The sequence below is a fragment of the Larus michahellis genome, chromosome 11 (assembly GCF_964199755.1).
Source record: "Larus michahellis chromosome 11, bLarMic1.1, whole genome shotgun sequence".
Classification (NCBI taxonomy): domain Eukaryota; kingdom Metazoa; phylum Chordata; class Aves; order Charadriiformes; family Laridae; genus Larus; species Larus michahellis.
Genome location: NC_133906.1, coordinates 18,019,612 through 18,038,263, shown reverse-complemented (window position 1 = coordinate 18,038,263; position 18,652 = coordinate 18,019,612). Strand labels below are relative to the sequence as shown.

The 18,652-nt window shown below is 53.5% G+C and overlaps 1 protein-coding gene across 3 annotated transcripts in view; it reads left to right on the top strand.

Annotated features, from left to right (window-relative positions):
• The window catches only part of FLT4 (fms related receptor tyrosine kinase 4), a 59,916-nt gene that overhangs the window by 24,318 nt on the left and 16,946 nt on the right, over window positions 1–18,652 (top strand). For all 3 annotated transcript variants that reach the window (XM_074603969.1, XM_074603968.1, XM_074603970.1), the window contains exons 3-12: window positions 4,271–4,545; window positions 8,759–8,871; window positions 9,770–9,932; window positions 10,181–10,320; window positions 11,005–11,173; window positions 11,934–12,051; window positions 12,655–12,806; window positions 13,557–13,719; window positions 15,121–15,265; window positions 17,911–18,019. In XM_074603969.1, coding sequence (XP_074460070.1) covers window positions 4,271–4,545; window positions 8,759–8,871; window positions 9,770–9,932; window positions 10,181–10,320; window positions 11,005–11,173; window positions 11,934–12,051; window positions 12,655–12,806; window positions 13,557–13,719; window positions 15,121–15,265; window positions 17,911–18,019 — 1,547 coding nt within the window. The remainder of the gene's footprint in view (window positions 1–4,270; window positions 4,546–8,758; window positions 8,872–9,769; window positions 9,933–10,180; window positions 10,321–11,004; window positions 11,174–11,933; window positions 12,052–12,654; window positions 12,807–13,556; window positions 13,720–15,120; window positions 15,266–17,910; window positions 18,020–18,652) is intronic.

The following is an 18,652-nucleotide window of genomic DNA, read 5'->3' as shown; positions in this document are numbered from 1 at the left end:
TTCTGTGTGGCTCAGAGGTTTTCCTTCTTCCTCTGAGCTCTCAACCCTGTGTTCGTCTAATGTCTTAAGGAGAGGATTTTGACTGTGGGACACTATTACTTCATTTGAGTGAAAAGTAAATCTTTCCTGGTCCCTGGATCTCTAATTACACCCAGCTGCTTCTCCAACCTCTTCTCTGGACCATGGCCCACCCTAGGAAAACCTGGCTTGTGTTAATGGGAGCTGAGGGGAAAAACATGCAGACCACCAAGAGAACAAGCAAAGGAGAGGGTGGTGGGGCAGGGTAGGGCAGAAACAAATATGAAATCAAATCCAGGATCCAGGGATTCCCTGCTAAGCATCGTGTTTGGAGGTGGCTTCAGTTTGACCCTGGTATTCCCTTAAGAAGAATGTCCTCTGGCTGCTCTTCAAGCTGCCCTGGAGCCAGGACTATGGGCCTGCTTGAAGCAGTGCTGCAGCAGAAAGCTGAGCTCAAAACCCCCCACGTGAGACTCCCTGGAGACCTTTCAAGCTTCACCCACCGAGCGTGAGAGTCCCGCAGCTGACTGCGCTCTCAGGCTCCGTCGCAGCAGCCTGGATCTCACACACCCGCAGCTCTGCAGCCCCTCTCCTGCTCCACAGCCCGCCTAGCCTCATCGGTGACAAGAGTCTGTGCCAGGCCATGGAATAAGCGATGCCTCTGAAGCTGGGCATCCTTGACAGAGACCCAAAGACACAGCACACTCGCAAGGAGTCACTGGATGCTGGGTCTTTGCTTTTGCAAATGATGTCACGTACAGGGACATTACCCCTGTCACCCAGTGCAATGAGAGGTCCATACAGAGCAAGGGACCAGTGCAGGAGCATTCCCCAAAATACAGATCGTGCCAAGGCTGGCTGACAGCCCCAGTGATGTTTTGCTCTAAGTATGTGTCAGAGCAGAACAAAGGGGCTGATGCCCACATGGACAGTGCATCTTTTATGAGCTTCCATCCCGAGAAGGAAAAAGAATATTGTCAATCTCCGCATTCATGCTCTCGGCAGCCTGTGCTGGGGGAAAGCAGAGAGCTTGTGCTTTCCGGCTCATGAATATTGGAGCAGAGCCCGCAGGAGCCGGCTGCACAACCGCAGCAACCTCTGGAGGGATCAACTTGGTCCTGGCTGTGCCAGCCCAGCCCCAGCCATCCCATCCCATCCCATCCTGCAGGTGCTGAGCACTCAGGTGGAGAAGGAGCATCACCCAGCCGTGCTATTTAGAAAAAGAAGGGCAAGGTTGTCCTTTGCTGCCCAGTGACTTGTTAATAGAGCTGACTCGCAGATGCTTGCAGATGCACAAGCCCTACTCTGGCAGAGAGGAAGTATTTGACCCCAAAGCCCTCTTGGCTCCTGTGGAGGAAATGAGCGCTGTGGCAAGGCTGAAGGAGCATGAGGATAAGGCAATGCCCCACCATGACTGCTCTGGAGAAGGGGACACACAACACCTGCTGCTCTTTCCTACACGTGCGTGACTGCTGTGGACATCCTCCATGGTGCTGAGGAGGGACCTGTCTTATCCCAGCTAAGCCACAAAGCCACAGCCAGCTTTGCCCATCATACCACACTTGGAAGCTTCAAAGAGGATTGAAGGAAAGTGGTGCCAATTGCAACGTCTCCCTTGAAGAGCATCTGTCCTGAAAAGATTTAGGAAAACAGCTGTGGAGAAGCCTTCAGTGCATCTGTTTCCAGCTGGCATCAGCAGGCTCCATCGCCCAGAGGCACATTATCAGAGAGCTGAAAGAAAACAACTTGGGAACAAATCTTTGAAGGTGACAGATAGGAGGGAGGGAAACACCCAAAACTGCTGCCTGGACCTTTCCCCAAATGCAGAGGGTAGATTCAGAAATAAACCCAAGTGAGCCCGGCATGCCCTCGTCCCTGCTGCCTTCTGGTCCTCTTAACACACCAGCGACACTAACGTGGACTCACACTAATGCCTACACCTTCTGTGTCCCCATTGAATCTGGTCGAGCAGCACATGATGCAAGGAATGCCTTAGTTTAGAGCTGCCCGCAGGCTGGTCAGCAGGTCTGTTTGTACTGGCCCATCCGTGTTTATATAAATACGTGTCACTCAGCTACTGCTAGCCTCGATGGTTAATAAAACAAGTGGATCTGATAATGCGTGAAAATCCCAGTAGGTAAACAAACAGAAAGCGGAAACACTGGAGACTTGTACAATTACCCTGCTCCACATGGAGCGCCAAAAATGCCTGAGCAAAGGCAAAGAGCTTTGGGGCTCCTTTGCGCAGTCGGGGTCTGAAGCTCTCGGCTCCGGGTTGAGAGCGGGGCCAGCCTCCCGGTCTGCGCCCAGTGCAGCAGAGCAATGGGCATGGCAGAGGCCCCTGAGCGTTACTAGTTTGGTGATCACATTTACTATTGTTTTTCCCTGTGCACGCGTAGGATGGGGAAAAACTCAAAATTCAGGAGTCTTATTTTTATTGAAGTGTTTGTGAGACTCTGATCTTTTGGAAAAGCCTGCTGCGATACATGGACACGAGCCACCGGAGCTGTGCTTCCAGTCCTGCCTTAGGGACTGATGGCATTTTTAGTGAATGCAGAAGTTTGAGCTGGGTCAGAGGGGCTGCGTGGCTGTCCCCAAGGGCACATCACTGCCTCCAGAGCCCTTGTGCCGGGTGACAAGGGGAGAGCGCAGCACGTTGTCTCCAAACTCCTCTGCAACGAGCCGGGCAGCGGGAGCTGGAGGAGGGCAAAGTCTGCAGGAAGATAAATCAGCTGCTGAAGAGAAACACAAAGAGGCAGGTCTTTCCCCTACACTTGGACAGAAATCCTGTCTTCGTTGCGTCTGAGCCATTGTGCCCTCCAATGGCACCTTATCTCGCTTCCTCCTCACTGTCCCTTGCTGTCTGGATCCAGCTATCGGTGACGGTCACGGTCTGGCTGCGCTTAAAAGCATCAGCCCACAGAGCTGCCCTGGCGGGACCCTGGCAGAGGAGCTGCGTGTGCCAACATGCCTATTACCAACTTGCATAATGGATGAACCCAGTTTCCCCTAATAGAGCAAACGGTGCTGACAAAAGGCCGCTTTTACCCCCACAGCTGTCTCTTGCGATGTCCTCTTTTTTCCCATTTCTTGGGTTTTTTTTGCACATTCTTAAGTGACTTTCAGCTACACTGGCAAACTTTCAAGTGGGGACTAGGCCTTCCTCTGAAAGGGGCTCTGATTTCACAGAAGGAAACTTCCAACATGGAATAAAAGCTTGTTTTGTTTGTAGTAAACAAGCACAGTTATAGCAAGCTATGGTGGTGTGTGCGTACATGTGCGTAGGCAAGCCTCCCGCTCTGGAGATCCTTGGCTATATATAAATACACACGTGCACGCTCTGCCTGGGGGTTTCTTGCAGTTCCTGGACTTTTCCGTTGTCTTTGGGCTGCTGGGGAACAGGCTGTGCGGTCGTGCCCTCGTAGGGGCATCTGTAGCGCAGTGTCTCTGCAGAGATGGGAAGGGGCAGCAGCCCTGGGCCAGGCAGGGGAGGGGGCTGGGGGGTTGAAGGGGCTGAGGGTGCTGTGCAGAGCAAGGGAGCCCCCTCCCACAGCAGCGGGGAAGGAAACAGAGCTGGCAGCTGGACAGAAGGTGATCAGTTGAGCCTCCCCATGTTTTCTCCTCGCTGTCTTTTATCCCTGACTCCCTCCTGCTTTTCTCTTTCTTGTTTTCTTTCCAGTCTGCTTTCCTTCCCTCATTCTCCTTCCCACTCCATTCATCACACCATGAGCCCCAGCCAGCAGCTCCACTGAGCCAAGGGAACTCATCACATCTGTGTGTTTTCTTAATAGCTCTGGACCCTTTTAATAATGAGAGGGAATAGAGAATAAATGGAGCATTTCCTTCAGGGCCGTTTGTGGCTCCCTGTCTTGGCATACCATACCTCAGTACCAGTAGGACAAATTCATGGGAGGGGGAGGCCTGCTTGCGAGTGGGCTGATATCTTAGAGCCTAGCATGCCCGGAGAGGTGGCCTTGGGAAGGCAACGAGCCTGTGCTTGCCCAGCAATTAGTAAAGCTGTTTGCCATCTCCTCAAGCCTGTTTTTCTCCTTGGAGGATGGCCATTCCTCTATGCCACAGCCCAAGAGTGGTGGCTGGCTGGCTGGGCCACGTGCAGATGTGCACAGAGCCACACAGGGCAGTTGTCCTGGTTTGAGGTAAAACAGAACCAATTTTCTTTCCGGTAAGTTAAACCCCCACTGTGTTCACCCTGCTTAGCCCAAAGCTAACTATCCTCTTTGCCCACGTCTAGAGGCCAGCACCCCTTGGAGTGGTTGTGGCCCGGAGGCAAGGTGGACCCTGCAGGGAAGGAGAAGGAGACCGAGTTGGTGGCCTCAACAGCCCCCATCAGCGGCCGGGCAATCCAAGAAGAAGACTGCGAGGGGACCGGCACGAAGCCATACTGCAAAGTCCTGGTGCTGACGGAGGCCCAGGCGAACGACACGGGTTACTACCGCTGCTATTACAAGTACATTGATGCCAAAATCGAGGGCACCACAGCAGTCAGCACCTACGTGTTTGTGAGAGGTAAGAGCCATCCAGCAATGTGTGCCTTCAGGCTAGGGGAGCTCAGGGGCAACCTATGCACCAGCGTAATATCAGAAAGATTAAAAAGCCCGATGTGTCCCCCGGCCTCCCAGGGCAGAGCGTGGCTGCTGCAGGCTCAGGGAGGGGGCCAACGGCTGGCTCCCTGCACTTCGAGGGAACCAATATCCGTCCACTTCTGGGGGATGGAGTCAGCGCCTGGGATTCAATTACGTCCAGGCCCGGGGGCATCGCTCCAGCCAGGCTGGAATGCAGGAATTTAAGGAGTGAGAGCCAGGCCTCAGAGACGCTCCACTGCTAAAAAAAGCACAAGAGTTAGCTTTTGGGCAGCTGGGGGCTCTCCGAGATGCTAGTGGTTAGGGATGATAATGTTCTGTAAAGCTGAGACCAAGAGAGGGAGAGGAGGAGTGGTACAAATATGCTATGTGCAGCTTCCTCCTGTCCCCCGGCTGGATGGCCCTGGAGCCACTCCACCATGGCAGACCCAGGTGTTCCTTTCCACACTGCGCAGGGGCTGCCCGCACAGGCAGGGTTATAAGACGTATTTTGGAGGAGGAGGGCTGTCCACTATGCTTGAAACTAGAACTTCAGCTCAGCAAGTGGCTGCAGGGCCAATACTCAGCTTCTCCGTACCCCAGGGGCTCCTCCTCCGCTGTCTCCCCCACTGCTCGCAGCGCTCTCCAGCAAGATAAACGAGCACTGTCCCCTGGAAACAGTTGGCTGAGCTATTTCTCTTTCCGCCCCCGTTTATTAGTTGGTGCAGTTGTCATGAGCCAGGCAGGTCATGACACACAAAATGCATTTTTCAGAAGTCCCAGGGCAAAGCCAAATTTGCCTCTGCAACTATGCAGAGAAAAATGCAGGGGCAAATCGGAAAAGCTGGGCAGCTGCTGGAGAGGAACTGGGGTCTGTTTGGGCAATTGCTTCCTCTTCCCACGGGCTCTGCTGCCCATCCTAAAGCACAAGAGAGCTTTGCCAGATCCCAGGCATGTTGGGCAGGGGTGTTCAGACACTCTAGAACGTTGTATTGGGGTGGAGGCAGAGAGCTTCTTACACTTGCTGAAAATAAGTACAACCTAACAGGCTTACATGCAGGGAATGCATTTGCAAGAGCCTGATTTTCTGTGCAATCCAGTAAATGCTACTTCCTTTGCCCCCTTTTCCACCTTCTCTCACCTCCAGCCTCATCTGCAGGTCAATAATGGCTCTCCTGTTTACCGGAGAGCAGCAAGTGTGCACGTGTGGTGTAGCTTAGGGGCAATAAATCCCACATTGTCAGGGCCTGTGGGACTCACAGTGCCTGTGGACAGCGTGTGTGCAACAGATCCAGCCAACACCTCGCAGCGTTGCTGTGCACATGGCTACACAGCACAAGTTCATACTCATTCCAATCAGGCTGTGCCCTGTTATGGCTATCAAACATCCAGGAAACCTCAGAATCCGCCTTTCCAGACAGGACAGGCTTTCAGGCAGGAGAAGAGACATGTCAGAAAAACCCAGGCGTACGGTAACCGCAGCCATTGCAGAACATCCAGATAAAGCCCTGGCTGTTCCTGCTGAACTGGGCTGCAATGTGAAACTGTCCCTCGAGAGCTTGGAAGGGCTGATGTAAGTGTTGGGGATATTTGAAGACAGCGTGATCAGACCACAGATTTATCCATCAACCTCATTTCTCATGTTAAGAGCTTGGTGGAATTGCCAGGAACAAAATATCTCTGCTTGGCTGGAAAAATGGGTTCTTCTGTGTTTTACCTGCAGCTCAGTTCTCAAATGAACTCTCCACGCGTATGTCTCATTTCCCATGTGTCTGGTTAGGTGTGTATTTTATTACAGCTACAGATAGTGCTGTAAACATACAGAATGCCTCATCAGAGTGGAATAGGATACGTACAGTCCCCATCTCATAAGGTTTAGCATATATTAATGAAGAAGATGCTAAATTATTCCCATCCGACCCATTAAGGCAGCCTTACAGACAAATATGTGATGTGGTCAGAGAGGGGAGTTAGTGCATGAATCACAAGCTCATTGGCAGCAGGACCAGCCCAGTAAATCAGTTAGTTCTTGGCTGCCATCTGAGCTTGGAGGGGACCTCATCGTCTCTTACCTCTGGCAGTTGTGCACCTCCTCCCTCTCACGTGCCCACAGCTCAGGGCGGGAATGAGGAACATGTTCACACTCGGAAACGAATCTGTGGTTTCGGAAGACAGCAATACTGTGGCAGCACAAAACCCCAGGAAACAGAGATAAGAATTCTCTGGGCAAACCGTATTTTCATAAGAGCCGACCAACATGTTTCCTGTGCGTGGCTTGTTTCACCTAAACTGTAAAAAAAAAAAAAAAAGCACTTCACCCAGACTAGGTCTTTGCAGCCTGACTATCATCAAAGCAACAGCTTTATAAATCAAAAATTAAAGGAATTTCCTTATGGACTTAACAGTAGGAGTACTGGGTTGGATTGAGTTGGGCCCAATGTGATTTGAACAGCAGGATCCCCAAATGGGGATCATTACCAAATTCACCTTTGACTTGTCATTTTAGATTTAGGGATTGGGTAGCAGAGGGAAAGAGTCTCAGGTTGCACAAACAGACATCTTCATGCAACAGTCCCTTTAAGTCAATGGTTTAGCTGTAATACAAGTGAATAAAGAATGGCCTTTAAGGCCACTGGGATCATTTGCTCTGATTCCAGCATACCAGAATCCATCAGATCTCCCCTAGCAGGTCCCTGGGGCAGCCCCACCGCCTCCTTATGGAGCCCCCTTCACCCAGGGGACAGTTTCCATTGACAAAGCCAATCATGACCACGTGCTGGATGGACATTTCCAGAGACATGACTCTCACAGAGGAAAGACGTTGGCAGCAGCAGGCATCAGAGACGCTAAGGACAAGTCTGTATTCAGACCATCCCATGAGGTATGTGTCCCTGCAGAAACGGGCAGGCAGGGGCTGATATTTCAGAAGTCGTCATCCGTCAGTGAGGCACTGCCAGAGGACACCAAGCAGCCTCGTAATTTGTTGTGTCTTCTTCCAATTTTGTCTTCATTCCATTTAGTCAACCTGGGCAATTCCACCAACTCTACAAAGAGCAGAAAAAACATTCAAACTGAAATATTAGAAAGGCGCTGCCAAGCAGACAGGTGGGCAGGTGCCTCACGCACAGCTGGCATGAGGCACTGCAAGACAAACTTCACCCTTCCTACCCTCTGGTCAGCCATGGCTTGCGATACAAGTGTGTTTTGCATCTTGGTCTCACCAGCTCTTTCAAGTGTATCTGAGAAAGAACGAGAAATGGCGTCCGTGCTGCCCTGTTAGCTTGCCATCTCTTTGGGATCAGGTTGGACTTTGGTCTGGATGGTGCCTGGCACGATGGGTCAGGGCCATGTCGCATCTCCTTTATATGCTGCCATCAACTCCCTTCCACCATGGAGCCCTGCTTGGGCTTGTCTCATTTGACACAGGCAACACACTGAGCAGGACAGGACAGCCCCTTCTTCAGACACTTTGCTTCTTGGTGCTGGCTCCGCGTGGAGTTTAGTGTAACATCCCTGGCCTTGCTAAGTTGTTTCACTGATTAATTTTGGGTGGTTTTGCTCTTCCTGTCAATATTTGTGCTTGCAGCGGTTGGGAGGCAGTGGGGTGGCAGCCCTGGAAAAAGCTCAGCTCATCTGTTTATCTGCCGGCCGGGATGGCTGCAGGATGACATCTGCATACCATTCCGCTGCGGATCACTTCCTCGCCCTGCGAGGTCGCGCTGCTGCTTCTGCACTAGGGCGGCACAGCCCTGCGCTGTCTCCGCCGTGGGGCCATGCACAGTCACCAGCTGGGCAGGCGCTGAGCCCAGGACAAGATCTGCCAGTTTCACAAAGGGTCAAACCCAGGCAGAGACCTTGATGCAGCCAGGAAAGGGGAGGTCATTTCCAGCACTGCCCAAATGTCACATAAGTGCTGCTCTGCCGATATGGTGTTTGGTGCAGAGGAGCCTGCCTCGGTGGCTCCCTTTGCATTCCCGAGCTCCAGGTGTCTCCTCTGACTGTCGCACATTGCAGACAGGCTGCCCAGCTCAACACCACTCCCTCTGGCAACCTCATGCCGTGTTAAAGTTAGAAAGCCTCCTTTTCTTCTGGTTTATCCCTCTTCCCAGTTCTTCCCTTACCTCTGTTTAGTTGTTGTTCTCCTTATATCTCTTCTTCAGATTTTGAACAGCCATTTATCAACAAGCCGGAGACCCTCCTCATCAGCAAGAGAGAGAACACCTGGGTACCATGCCTTGTGTCCATCCCAGATCTTAACGTCACACTGATCTTGGTGAGAACTCGGCCAGTGGGAGACTCTGGACCGACATGTATTGCATTTGTTCTGCATTTGTAATTGCCTGAATGGAAGTGGGACAGGCACTGCCAGGAATGGAAAATGCATGGGATGATACATTTTCCATGGAAAGTACAAGCCACTGGCTTCCTCATTTTATTTGCTGGTTGAAGCTGTGCTGTCCAGTTCCCTTGGGCAGACCCCACGGGTTTCTTGCCAACCTTGCTTCTCTTCCCTGGAGCTCTATGAAACAAAACAAGACTTTGTTTTAATCCCATTTCCCCACAGCATCCCCTCTTTGCTCTGGTCTCTGTGATCTACAAACCCTTTAGGTGGTCGGCATCCCCACAAGGGAGGAGGCTGCAGTTCTGGGGCTGATGACTAAAAACAACTCTGTTATCAGTTTGCTTGTGCCTTTTTTTTTTTTGCTTTTTTTTTGCCTTTTTTTTTTTTTTTTACAATGCAAATACATCCTTCCAGGATGAGTGTTACTATTGTACAAAGGCCTCCAGGGACACTCTGGGGGCCAGGGGCCTTTCCCTTGCCCGGGAAGGACACTACCCAAGGTCAGCACTCATCCCGGTGGGGCTGATGTTTTGGGACATCAGCATCAGTTTCCTTAGCTATCACTAGAAGTTTCCATTCCTGGAAGTCTCTGGCCCACTCTGCAGACGGGGAGGCTTGTGGTGCAGGATATGGCTGCTCGGGGTATCGGGGAGGCTGCGATTCCTAGATGACAAACCCTCGGGGGGAGAGGGCGGGAGGCCAGCACAGCATGATGCGGCATATTTTCTTCCCACAAAAGGGATGTGTTAGCCAGCGTAAAGCCTGGAAGGGGTGGGGTGGGAATTTTGTTACCCTCTTATTTCAGTTGGCAAAATGTTGATTTTTCCAGCAAAATTCCCTTATCCACCCTGACGGGAAAAGCACTTTCTGGGACAACAAGAAGGGGGTGCAGGTACCCACACGCTTGATCAGGGACTCTTTGTTTGTCCAGTGTGAGACTGTCATCGACAAGAAAGTCTTCAAATCCAATTTCTTCATCATCCATATAGCAGGTGAATATTTGGGAAGGTGCAGGGGGGGCAGTGTGGATGGCTCTGAAGTCCATCAGTGTGGCTCATGGGGTTGTTATGGTCCTCTGTAGCTACATAGACTCTGCATGGTGCTTATATCTGCTCTATTGTGTGCCAGACAGAGACAGGCCAAGCAGCAGGAGGTTATACCCAAGCCTCCTGTAACTGCATAGTCTGAGTCAAAGAGTTAATAGATCAGAAATGTCTTTTTGTTGCCTCTTCTGCATCAGGGAGTGAGCTGTATGACATCCAGCTGTATCCCAAGAAAGCCATGGAGCTGCTAGTAGGAGAGAAGCTGGTCTTGAACTGCACAGTGTGCGCCGAATTCAATTCCGGAGTCCGCTTCCAGTGGACTTACCCTGGCAAACAGGTACTAGCAAACAGGGCGGCTCCTCGTGCATTGAGCTACTCCCCGAGTCATCCCCTCTTGCCCCTTCATTGTTCCTCTTCGCATCATTGGCAGAGCTCTGCTTCATGATCCTAACCATGCTGGGCCCTGGACATCTCAGTCAGGGTGCTTTCCCATTTTTCTCTCCTGCAGCAGAAGGCGGACAGAGGGAAGACCCCTTTTCTTTTTTTTACTTGCCAAGGTGTTATTGCTTTGGGGGGCTCCTGGGCTTCACTTCCTCCAGTGCAAATACAGAGCAAACATCCTTGGCTTAAAGGGAGCTATTCTAGCCACACAGCCCTGGTTACCAAGAGCCTGCGAGGAGGTCCCTTCCCCGCTGTGTTTTCCCCCTGTTATAGCCTCTGACTCTTGTAAACAGTGAGACAGGGGCATCCCCTGAGGCCATCATTCTGTTCACATACCTATAGGGCTCCCAGCCTGGTTACTGGGCTTGCAAAACACGTGCTAAACTCTGACCCCAGCTTCAAGTGGTCACTCACACAGGGCTCGTTGCCTTTCCATCCCTGAGGATAGCAGTCAGCGGTGGAAACACATGTCCAGGGAGAGGCAAGCACTGGGCAGCAAGAAGTGCAGACTGGAGGAACCTATCTGCACACCCAATCTGTTTAATGTCTTTTGTCCCCTTCTCTCTGTCATCTCCCACAGACACAGCGGGCAGTGATAGAGCCTGAGCGCCGGTCCCTGCAGACGCACACAGAGCTCTCCAGTATCCTAACCCTCCACAACGTCACCCAGCAGGACCTGGGCAAGTACACGTGCACTGCCACCAACGGCGCCCAGATGCTGGAGGAGAGCACCGACGTCATCGTGCACGGTACGGCACCTTCCACTCCTTCGCAGAGCCACAGCTGGAGCCAAGCTGCAAGCAGAACAATCCCCAGACTGCTTGCCACAAGGCTCAGCAGAAGGGCTCCTGCACCTCCATCCCACTCTGCTTTTGTGACACCCAGCCTTCCTCCAGTTCCTCAGCCCTTCTGCACCCCAGCCCCACACTGGGAGCACAATCACACTCAGCAAGGTGCCAAGATGACGAGAAAGAGAGATGCGAATACCAGATTGGCCCAAATGCCAGTGGGATGGCAGGACACACAGGTCTCACGGCCCTGTGGCAGATGCAGTGCCTCTGTGTCATGGCGAGCCTGGGAGGCACCCAGCTGCAGGTGCACAAGGCACCGTCGGCACTGGGCAGCTGTCACCTGGCAGCAGAAAGTCATGGGGCAGCACGGCCTCCCTGCAGCCCCGACGGCTCCCAACAGCAAGGCGGAGGCATCAGTGCTGTGCTGTCGTGTCTGGCTCTGCCTGGCACCCACTCCCTTCTGCTCCAGGGTGGGGGGGCCTGCTGGGAACAGGAATGTGGAAGAGGGGCTGGGGGTGATATGGGCAGACAGGACAATAGTGGGTTTTGGTTATTTTTACTTCATGGTTTCAGAGAAGTAGTCATTTTCAACTGCACTGCCACAACACCCTGCCTGTCCTTGGTCCTTGCTGTCGGGCCCTGTGGGGAGCAGCAGAGCTTGGTGACAGCCTTTCCCTTTGTGCTCTCCTCTCCTCCATGCTCACCTCTCTTCTTGCAGAAAAGCCCTTCATCAATGTGGAGTGGAGGAAGGGCCCAGTGATAGAAGCCACCGCAGGAGACGAAGCCGTGAAGCTTCCAGTGAAAGTCGTGGCTTACCCCCCACCAGACTTCCAGTGGTAACGCACCTTTTTTAGCCTGAGCCACCTTCTTCTCTCCTCCTTCCCTCTACCAAGTAGAGAAGCCTAGCCTGGCCTCCTTCCTAGGTCCCTCTGTGGCCAAAATTGTCGCAAATACCACTTTTTTTCACCCATGGGGGTCATTTCTCCCACCTGCCCTGGCTCTCAGCTGCACAGCTTGGGATGGGAGGAGGTAAAGTCTAGGGGAGAATGAGCAAAAGTCCTGGGCTGGCTTGGAGCTCTGCACTGTCTGGAGGGGACAAGTGGAGCTCCAATAGGAGCTGCCGCTTTTGTCCCCCTTGCAGCAGGGGGGCCAGGTTGTGCACCGCATTGTGCTGCACTTCCACCAGAGCTGGCTGGGAGCTGGGAGCACCAGCACACTGCTTGGGGCAGAGCTACAACATCCCCAACCCCACACACATCCATACAAGACAATGCACACACCTGTCACTCAGGTCCAGGGAAAGCCCAGGGGTGTTTCTCTGGTCTTCAGCGCTAGCAAGGGGCAGCCTAACTGGTCTATTGGGGACCAGCAAATCCCTGCCCAGCTGCCAGTGGGACACTTCCTCCCCATGGCTGCATTTTCTCTCTGCCTCCCTGCAGGTACAAGGATGGGAAGCTAATTCCCAAGCAATCTCAATCTTCAATGCAGATCAAGGATGTGTCGGAGCAGCACGCTGGGACATACACACTGGTTCTGCGGAACAGGCTGGCGGGGCTGGAGAAGCGCATCAGCCTCCAGTTAATCGTCAACGGTAAGAGAGGGCCGGGGCTGGGGCCAGGGGGAGAGTGCTGAGTCCATGGCCCCAGCCTTTGGGCTGCTCCGAGACCAAGTCCCCATTGCTGTCCTAAAGCAGTTGGTACCTACATCATCTCCTTCTTCCCTGTTGCTGAGGGATGCTCTAGTTACAATGAGGCTGGTTCGTTACAGCCTGGGCAATACAGCAGTTTTGTTCCTGGCTCCATCACTCCGGGCAGGATATGTCCTTGCTCAGGGGCTGTTTTCCAACTGCAGTTGGAGATGCTGCTGAGGGTGACCCTGCCTGATGCAGACTTGAGGGCAGGGCAGCTGCAACACACACGGATCCTGGAGCTGGAGCAGTTCCTCTGGGTGGGAAGCTCCCAGGGAGTTTTTCCCCAGCAGAAACGGGTCCCTGTTGTGCAGGAGCCAGCTGCCAGCAAAAAAAGTGCTGGAAGGGCACTGCTGCTTGGAGATTTGTCTCCACCAGGCTCTGTAGCCCTGTGCTGGGGCTGCCAGACAGTGCGTTGAGCCCTGCAGCATCGAGAGTAACACTCTGCAGAGGAAGGAGAAATGACATCACTTGAATCTGACTAAGTATGACCTGCTCTGCCTGGCAGGCCTGAGCTCCCCAGGAGTTGCCCTGAGAGCCACAGTGCTTTTGTGCCCAGTCTCTCTCTAGACGGACCTGGGGAGGGCTACGCCTGGCCTGGGGGTGCAGCAGCTGAGCCTGCAGCCACTCACAACGTCACTCTGATCCTTGCAGTTCCTCCACGCATCCATGAGAAGGAAGCCTCCTCCCCAAGCATCTACTCCCGGAGGAGCCCCCAGGCCCTCACCTGCACCGTCTATGGCATCCCGGCGCCAGAGGTGATCCAGTGGCAGTGGAGGCCATGGATGCCCTGTCGGATGTTCTCCCGACGCAGCCTGTAAGTGCCATTTCTTCCAACACACGTGTCATAGCAGGCCACCAGCGTGGCATTATGGGCTCCTTGGGCACCATGGCTGTGTCCCAGATCCTGTCTCACTTTTGCTCTCCTTTTTGGTCCTTCATCTTCTTCTGCACGATAGAAGCAAAAGTGCTCATAGGCAGGGAAGAAGAGCTGCTGCCTGTGGAGAAGAGTTTCTTAATCTGGGGGAAGTGCCAGATCTCTGCCAGCTGGCCAGGAGGGTGTTGTGCAGGCAGGTAGGAAGGGTACGTGCCCATTGCCTGTGCCCTGGGAAGCTGGGGCAACACCAGGCAGGGCTGCAGTGGCATTTTTTAGCAGCAGCCTCACAGGAAGAAGGAAAAGGGATGCTATGGAGTTGTAGCCAGAGCGGTCAGGGTGGAGGACATCAGGGTGTGTGGAGGAAGCCAGGTCCAGCAGCCCTGTACAGGCTGTTGCCAAGCCAGGGACACCAGAGAGCTCTCCATCGCATGCAAGTGCACTGTGGCCCTGTCAGGAAGCAGAGGGGCCCATGAATTATGAGCACTGTCTCCCAAGGCCACCGTATTTCTGCCTAGCATAGCTCCAGAGGATGCAGGAGGCTTCTTTCGAGCTTCCTGTTGTTTACACAGCTCGCCGATGTGCTCACCCCGCTGAGCGCCCTGCCCCGCACTGCCAGCACGCACCTTTGCCACTGCTCTTGGTCACTCAGCTCCCCCCTGCTTTCCTGTCACCAAAAGCCCTCTCCCTCTGCACCTCCCACCCTGGATTTTGGGCAGACCCTCCCATCTCCCTGCCCCACCTGTATTTCAGAAGCAGCCTGCAGGCTACAGCATCCCAGGTCCCTGACAGATTTGGGCACTTCTCTCTGCTCACCTGTTCTCAGCCCAAAGAGGTATCACCGTGTCCCTGTGAGACACCTGCAGCACCTCTACTTGGGATGTTTGCCCCCTGGTATTTGTTGACTCAGGGGCAGCTCTCCAGGCCAGCACCCAGCCAGTCCCCTAACTCACACTCCCAGCAGGTGTTCAAGACCTTGTTGCTGAGCAAAATGGCATGAAGAACTGCCCCAGGCACACATGAACCGATTTCACCCCTGCCTTTCTCCACCCTTAGCAGGGAAGGATGAAACCACAGACCCAGGGGTGAAGACACTGCCCGGGACACCAGTATCTGTTCCCTGCCTCAATTTTCACATCTATAAATGTTTGCCTCACTCATTATAGCGGAGTGCCCTTGTAAAGCACATTAGAACTGTATAACCAGAAGACACAGGAAATTTTGCAGTTAGAGAACAGGGGTATCAGTTCGCAGACACAAAGCTATTTTTGCTGCCTTCTTCCCAGCTGACCCTCTCTCCATCTCTCTCCTCTTTCTCCTGCTCCTCCCCGGCTGCTGGATTAGCAACAGCCGCCACCGGGCAGCAAGGCGCCATCAGCGGGACCGGATGCCAGAGTGCAAAGACTGGAAAGATGTGTCACAGCAGGATGCAGTGAACCCCATTGAGAGCATTGACACCTGGGTGGAGTTCGTGGAGGGGCGGAACAAGGTGAGGCCATAGCCCCAAGCCCATCCCAGAACGGGGAGCTGGAGACAGGCACCCTCGGAGGGATCCTTTGCAATCAGCCAGCAAAAGTGGCCTGAAAACAAGCCTGGCAGAGACAGATTTGGGGAGGGCTTCACACCTCTGCTTCTAAAGTAAACCATCAGCGGCTGTTCCCAGCTCTGGGGCTCCGCAGTACCAGGCAGCCCCAGGGCGAGGGAGAGCTGTCATCTTTGAGAAATTACCCTGCGTCCAGAGAGGCTCCTGCTGGGGCTAACGGCGCAGGAGGGTTTACACTGATCGCTGCTGAACACAGGGCACCCAGCAAGGGAGGGCATGGGGGACGTCTGTTGGGGGAGCTCCTGTGGCCATTTCTGAGCATTCCTGCTTCAGCTGTTTTGGGAGAGCCGAACCCCGCAGAGCAGCCTGGGCAACCAGTAAAGGAGAGCAGGAGTCACAGACTGACCAGGAAATCTCTGGCCTTGGGAACACGCATGTGTGTAGCAGGGCATTTCATCCAGCTGTCCCCATCCCAGAGGGGCAAGGGTGGTATGGAGATGCTGGTGTCCATCCGCTGCATGTTTGTGAGTGAGAGCACGTGTGCCCCACAGAGACCGCTTCTCCATCATAGCGTTTCCTCTTTGGAAGGAACATCTCTCCCTCATTGCAGCGTGTGACCTGCGAAGAGCCAGACACTGCTGGCTGCCTGTTTCTTTCTGTCTCTCTGGTAGCCGCGAGTGTCAGGTCTGCGCCATGACGGGGTTCCTGTTCCCGCTGGTGTCGGGCACCAGCCACTCACAGAGGGATGCAGAACAAACAAATGGGCCCCTGTTTCCGAAAGTCACTTCCTGTTTTCCTACACACCTCCAAAGGCACTTCCCGTCCCCTGGCCTGGCCGGGAGTTCGTCACTGCCAGAAGGGTGGCAGGGGCAAATGCTGCTCCTCCCAGAGCAGCTGAAGGGAGAGGCAGGGATTAGTGTCCCCCAGGGAGGTGAGCAGGGGTAGTGGGATGGGAGCTCCTGGGTGAGAAGCTCTTGTGTTTCCCTCCAGATGGGACTCTCCTCTTGGTCCCTTTTGATCTTTCCCTTTGTTCCTTGTTCCTTGTCCCTCTTGTCGTCCTCTTATTCCTCAACTGCATCCTTCTGATTCCATCTCTTTGGTTGTAACTGTCCTGGAGGTCCAGCTTAGGTTGTGCAGCCCAGGGACATACAAGAGCTTTGGGAGAAGAGAGCTCTTCCACTTGCAGTGGGATGCTACATCCTCAAATCTGCTTTCTCTTTCCCTCCTCCTCATTTCTGCCTGTCTTCTCTTACCATCCTCCTCTGTTTTTTATTCTGTCCAGAAAGGCCACAATGAGCCACAGGGTGTGCAGCACACAGTCATGCACTGCAGGCAGCAGCATGATGTCAAATCCAGGAACCCCAACTCAAACGTAACACTGCAGATTAGAAGGAAAATCCCCAAGAAACAGGAAAGGCAGCACACAAAAGTGCCAGCAATAGGATCACTTCAGCTGTATTGAGTAACCCCAAGAAACGGAAGAGGCAGTGCACAAAAGTACTCGTAATAAGGTCACTTCAGTTGTGTTGATTATGTACTGTATGAATGACTGTTCCTTCTGATTAACACAAGCTAATACATTGCCACTTAGAACGGAAATGCTTCCTAAAGTCTATGGGACGAATAGTAAAGGCAAAGTAGTCTCCCTGGAGGAACACAATTTTTTTGCATTTTAAATCCCTCTCATTAGAGGGAATTTTTGCGTGTGATTAACATGTCATTCAAACTGGGAGGGAGGAAAAACCTGTGCTTCAAATCGCAGATCTCCTCTAAGGGGAGTGCTTGTAACACATTTGGCAGCTCGCACGCGTGCAGTGTGAGCCACCGGGAGGAGGAGAGCAGCCTGACTCCCCAGCTGCCTTTCCTGGCTTATTTGGAGGCAGCATCTCCTGGGTCTGTGCTCTCAGGGCAGCAGCCTGGCTGTTTGCCCAATCTCAGTCACAGGGAGGGAGGAGGAAGCTTGTAGGACCATGTCTATGTAGACTTGGAATTTAAAGGGAGAAGACGACAGCTCCTCCTGAAGTGGTGAAAGCTGGAGTGCTTTCCCAGGTTTGATTTCCCCTTATGGATAAAAGGAGCGCTTGCAGGTCTGTGAGTACCTGTAAACTCCACTGAACTCTGGGACACTAAGTAGTCACTTAACTGCAGAGGGCTCAGGGAATCAAAGCCTTGGTGTCCTTTCCCTTTCCCCCCACTGTTATAAAGCTTGTCAGGAGCTTAAGCATTCCCTCAGCCCTGCATTGTGTTCATGTCCCCCTTGCTGGGCACAGGCCTGTCCCCATGGTGACTCGAGGGCCTTAGCAAGAAGTTTGCTCCCATGGAGAGGCATCTGTGCTGGCTGGGCTCTGTAAAAAGGAGCAGAGATCAGGAGTAAAACCATGTTGCTGTTGCTAGAGCCAGCAGATGAGGCTTGAAATGCACAAAGGGCTATTGAATAAGGGGCTATTTTTGCATAACCTTTTCCCAGGTACAGCTGCTGCCTGGGGCCAGGCTTGCTGTGTGCTTTGCTATCTGCCAGAGAGCAGCACCAGTCCTACTTCTCTTCCCGCTTACTTGTCCTAACTCCCCCTTATGCTTTCTTCCCCCATCAGACAGTCAGCAAACTGGCCATCCAGGAGGCCAATGTCTCCGTCATGTACAAGTGTATCGCCTCTAATAAAGTGGGTCGAGACGAGCGGCTGATCTACTTCTATGTGACCAGTGAGTACAGCAGACATCCCTTCCATCCGCATCAGCCAAGGTCCCTGCTTGAAATAGGCAGGTCCCTAGACCTGCCGAGTCCTGTCATTCACAGTTAAACAGTGACTGGGAAACCAGCACGAAAGCAGGGCTACCCCAGAACTCTGCTGGGTGGCAGAAGCCTGGAGCCCTGGCAGCAGATAGCACAGGCAGAGTTTGGCAGGCAGACCTGGGGATGAGCCGGCGCTGCCTGTGCCTAGGTCCTGGAGCAGCCCTGGCAGGTCCTGGGCTGGGGATGTCCCGCTGGCTCAGGCCCAGGCAGCTCCCTGGGCTGGGGACGTGCCTGGTCCAAGAGCATCCTCTAGTGGCACTGCCCGACCTGCTCCCAGGCAGGGTCCTGCTGGCCTGAGCCCCCCGGCAGAGTCCCCACGGGGTTGTGGTGGTGGGAGGAAGCTGAGAGCCCAGCAGTGTGGGCTGGAGTCATGGCTGCATAAGCTTCCTGCCAGCAGCGTTGAAGGGAGTCTGTCCCTGTCCCCTGGGGACAGGGAGCCTGGCAAGGGTACAGCAGAGGCTTATCTTCGTGCCTCTCTGGACAGACCCCAGAAGCCTGGGCTCATGGCCCTCATAGGTAATACCTGTGCTGTTAGAGCCACC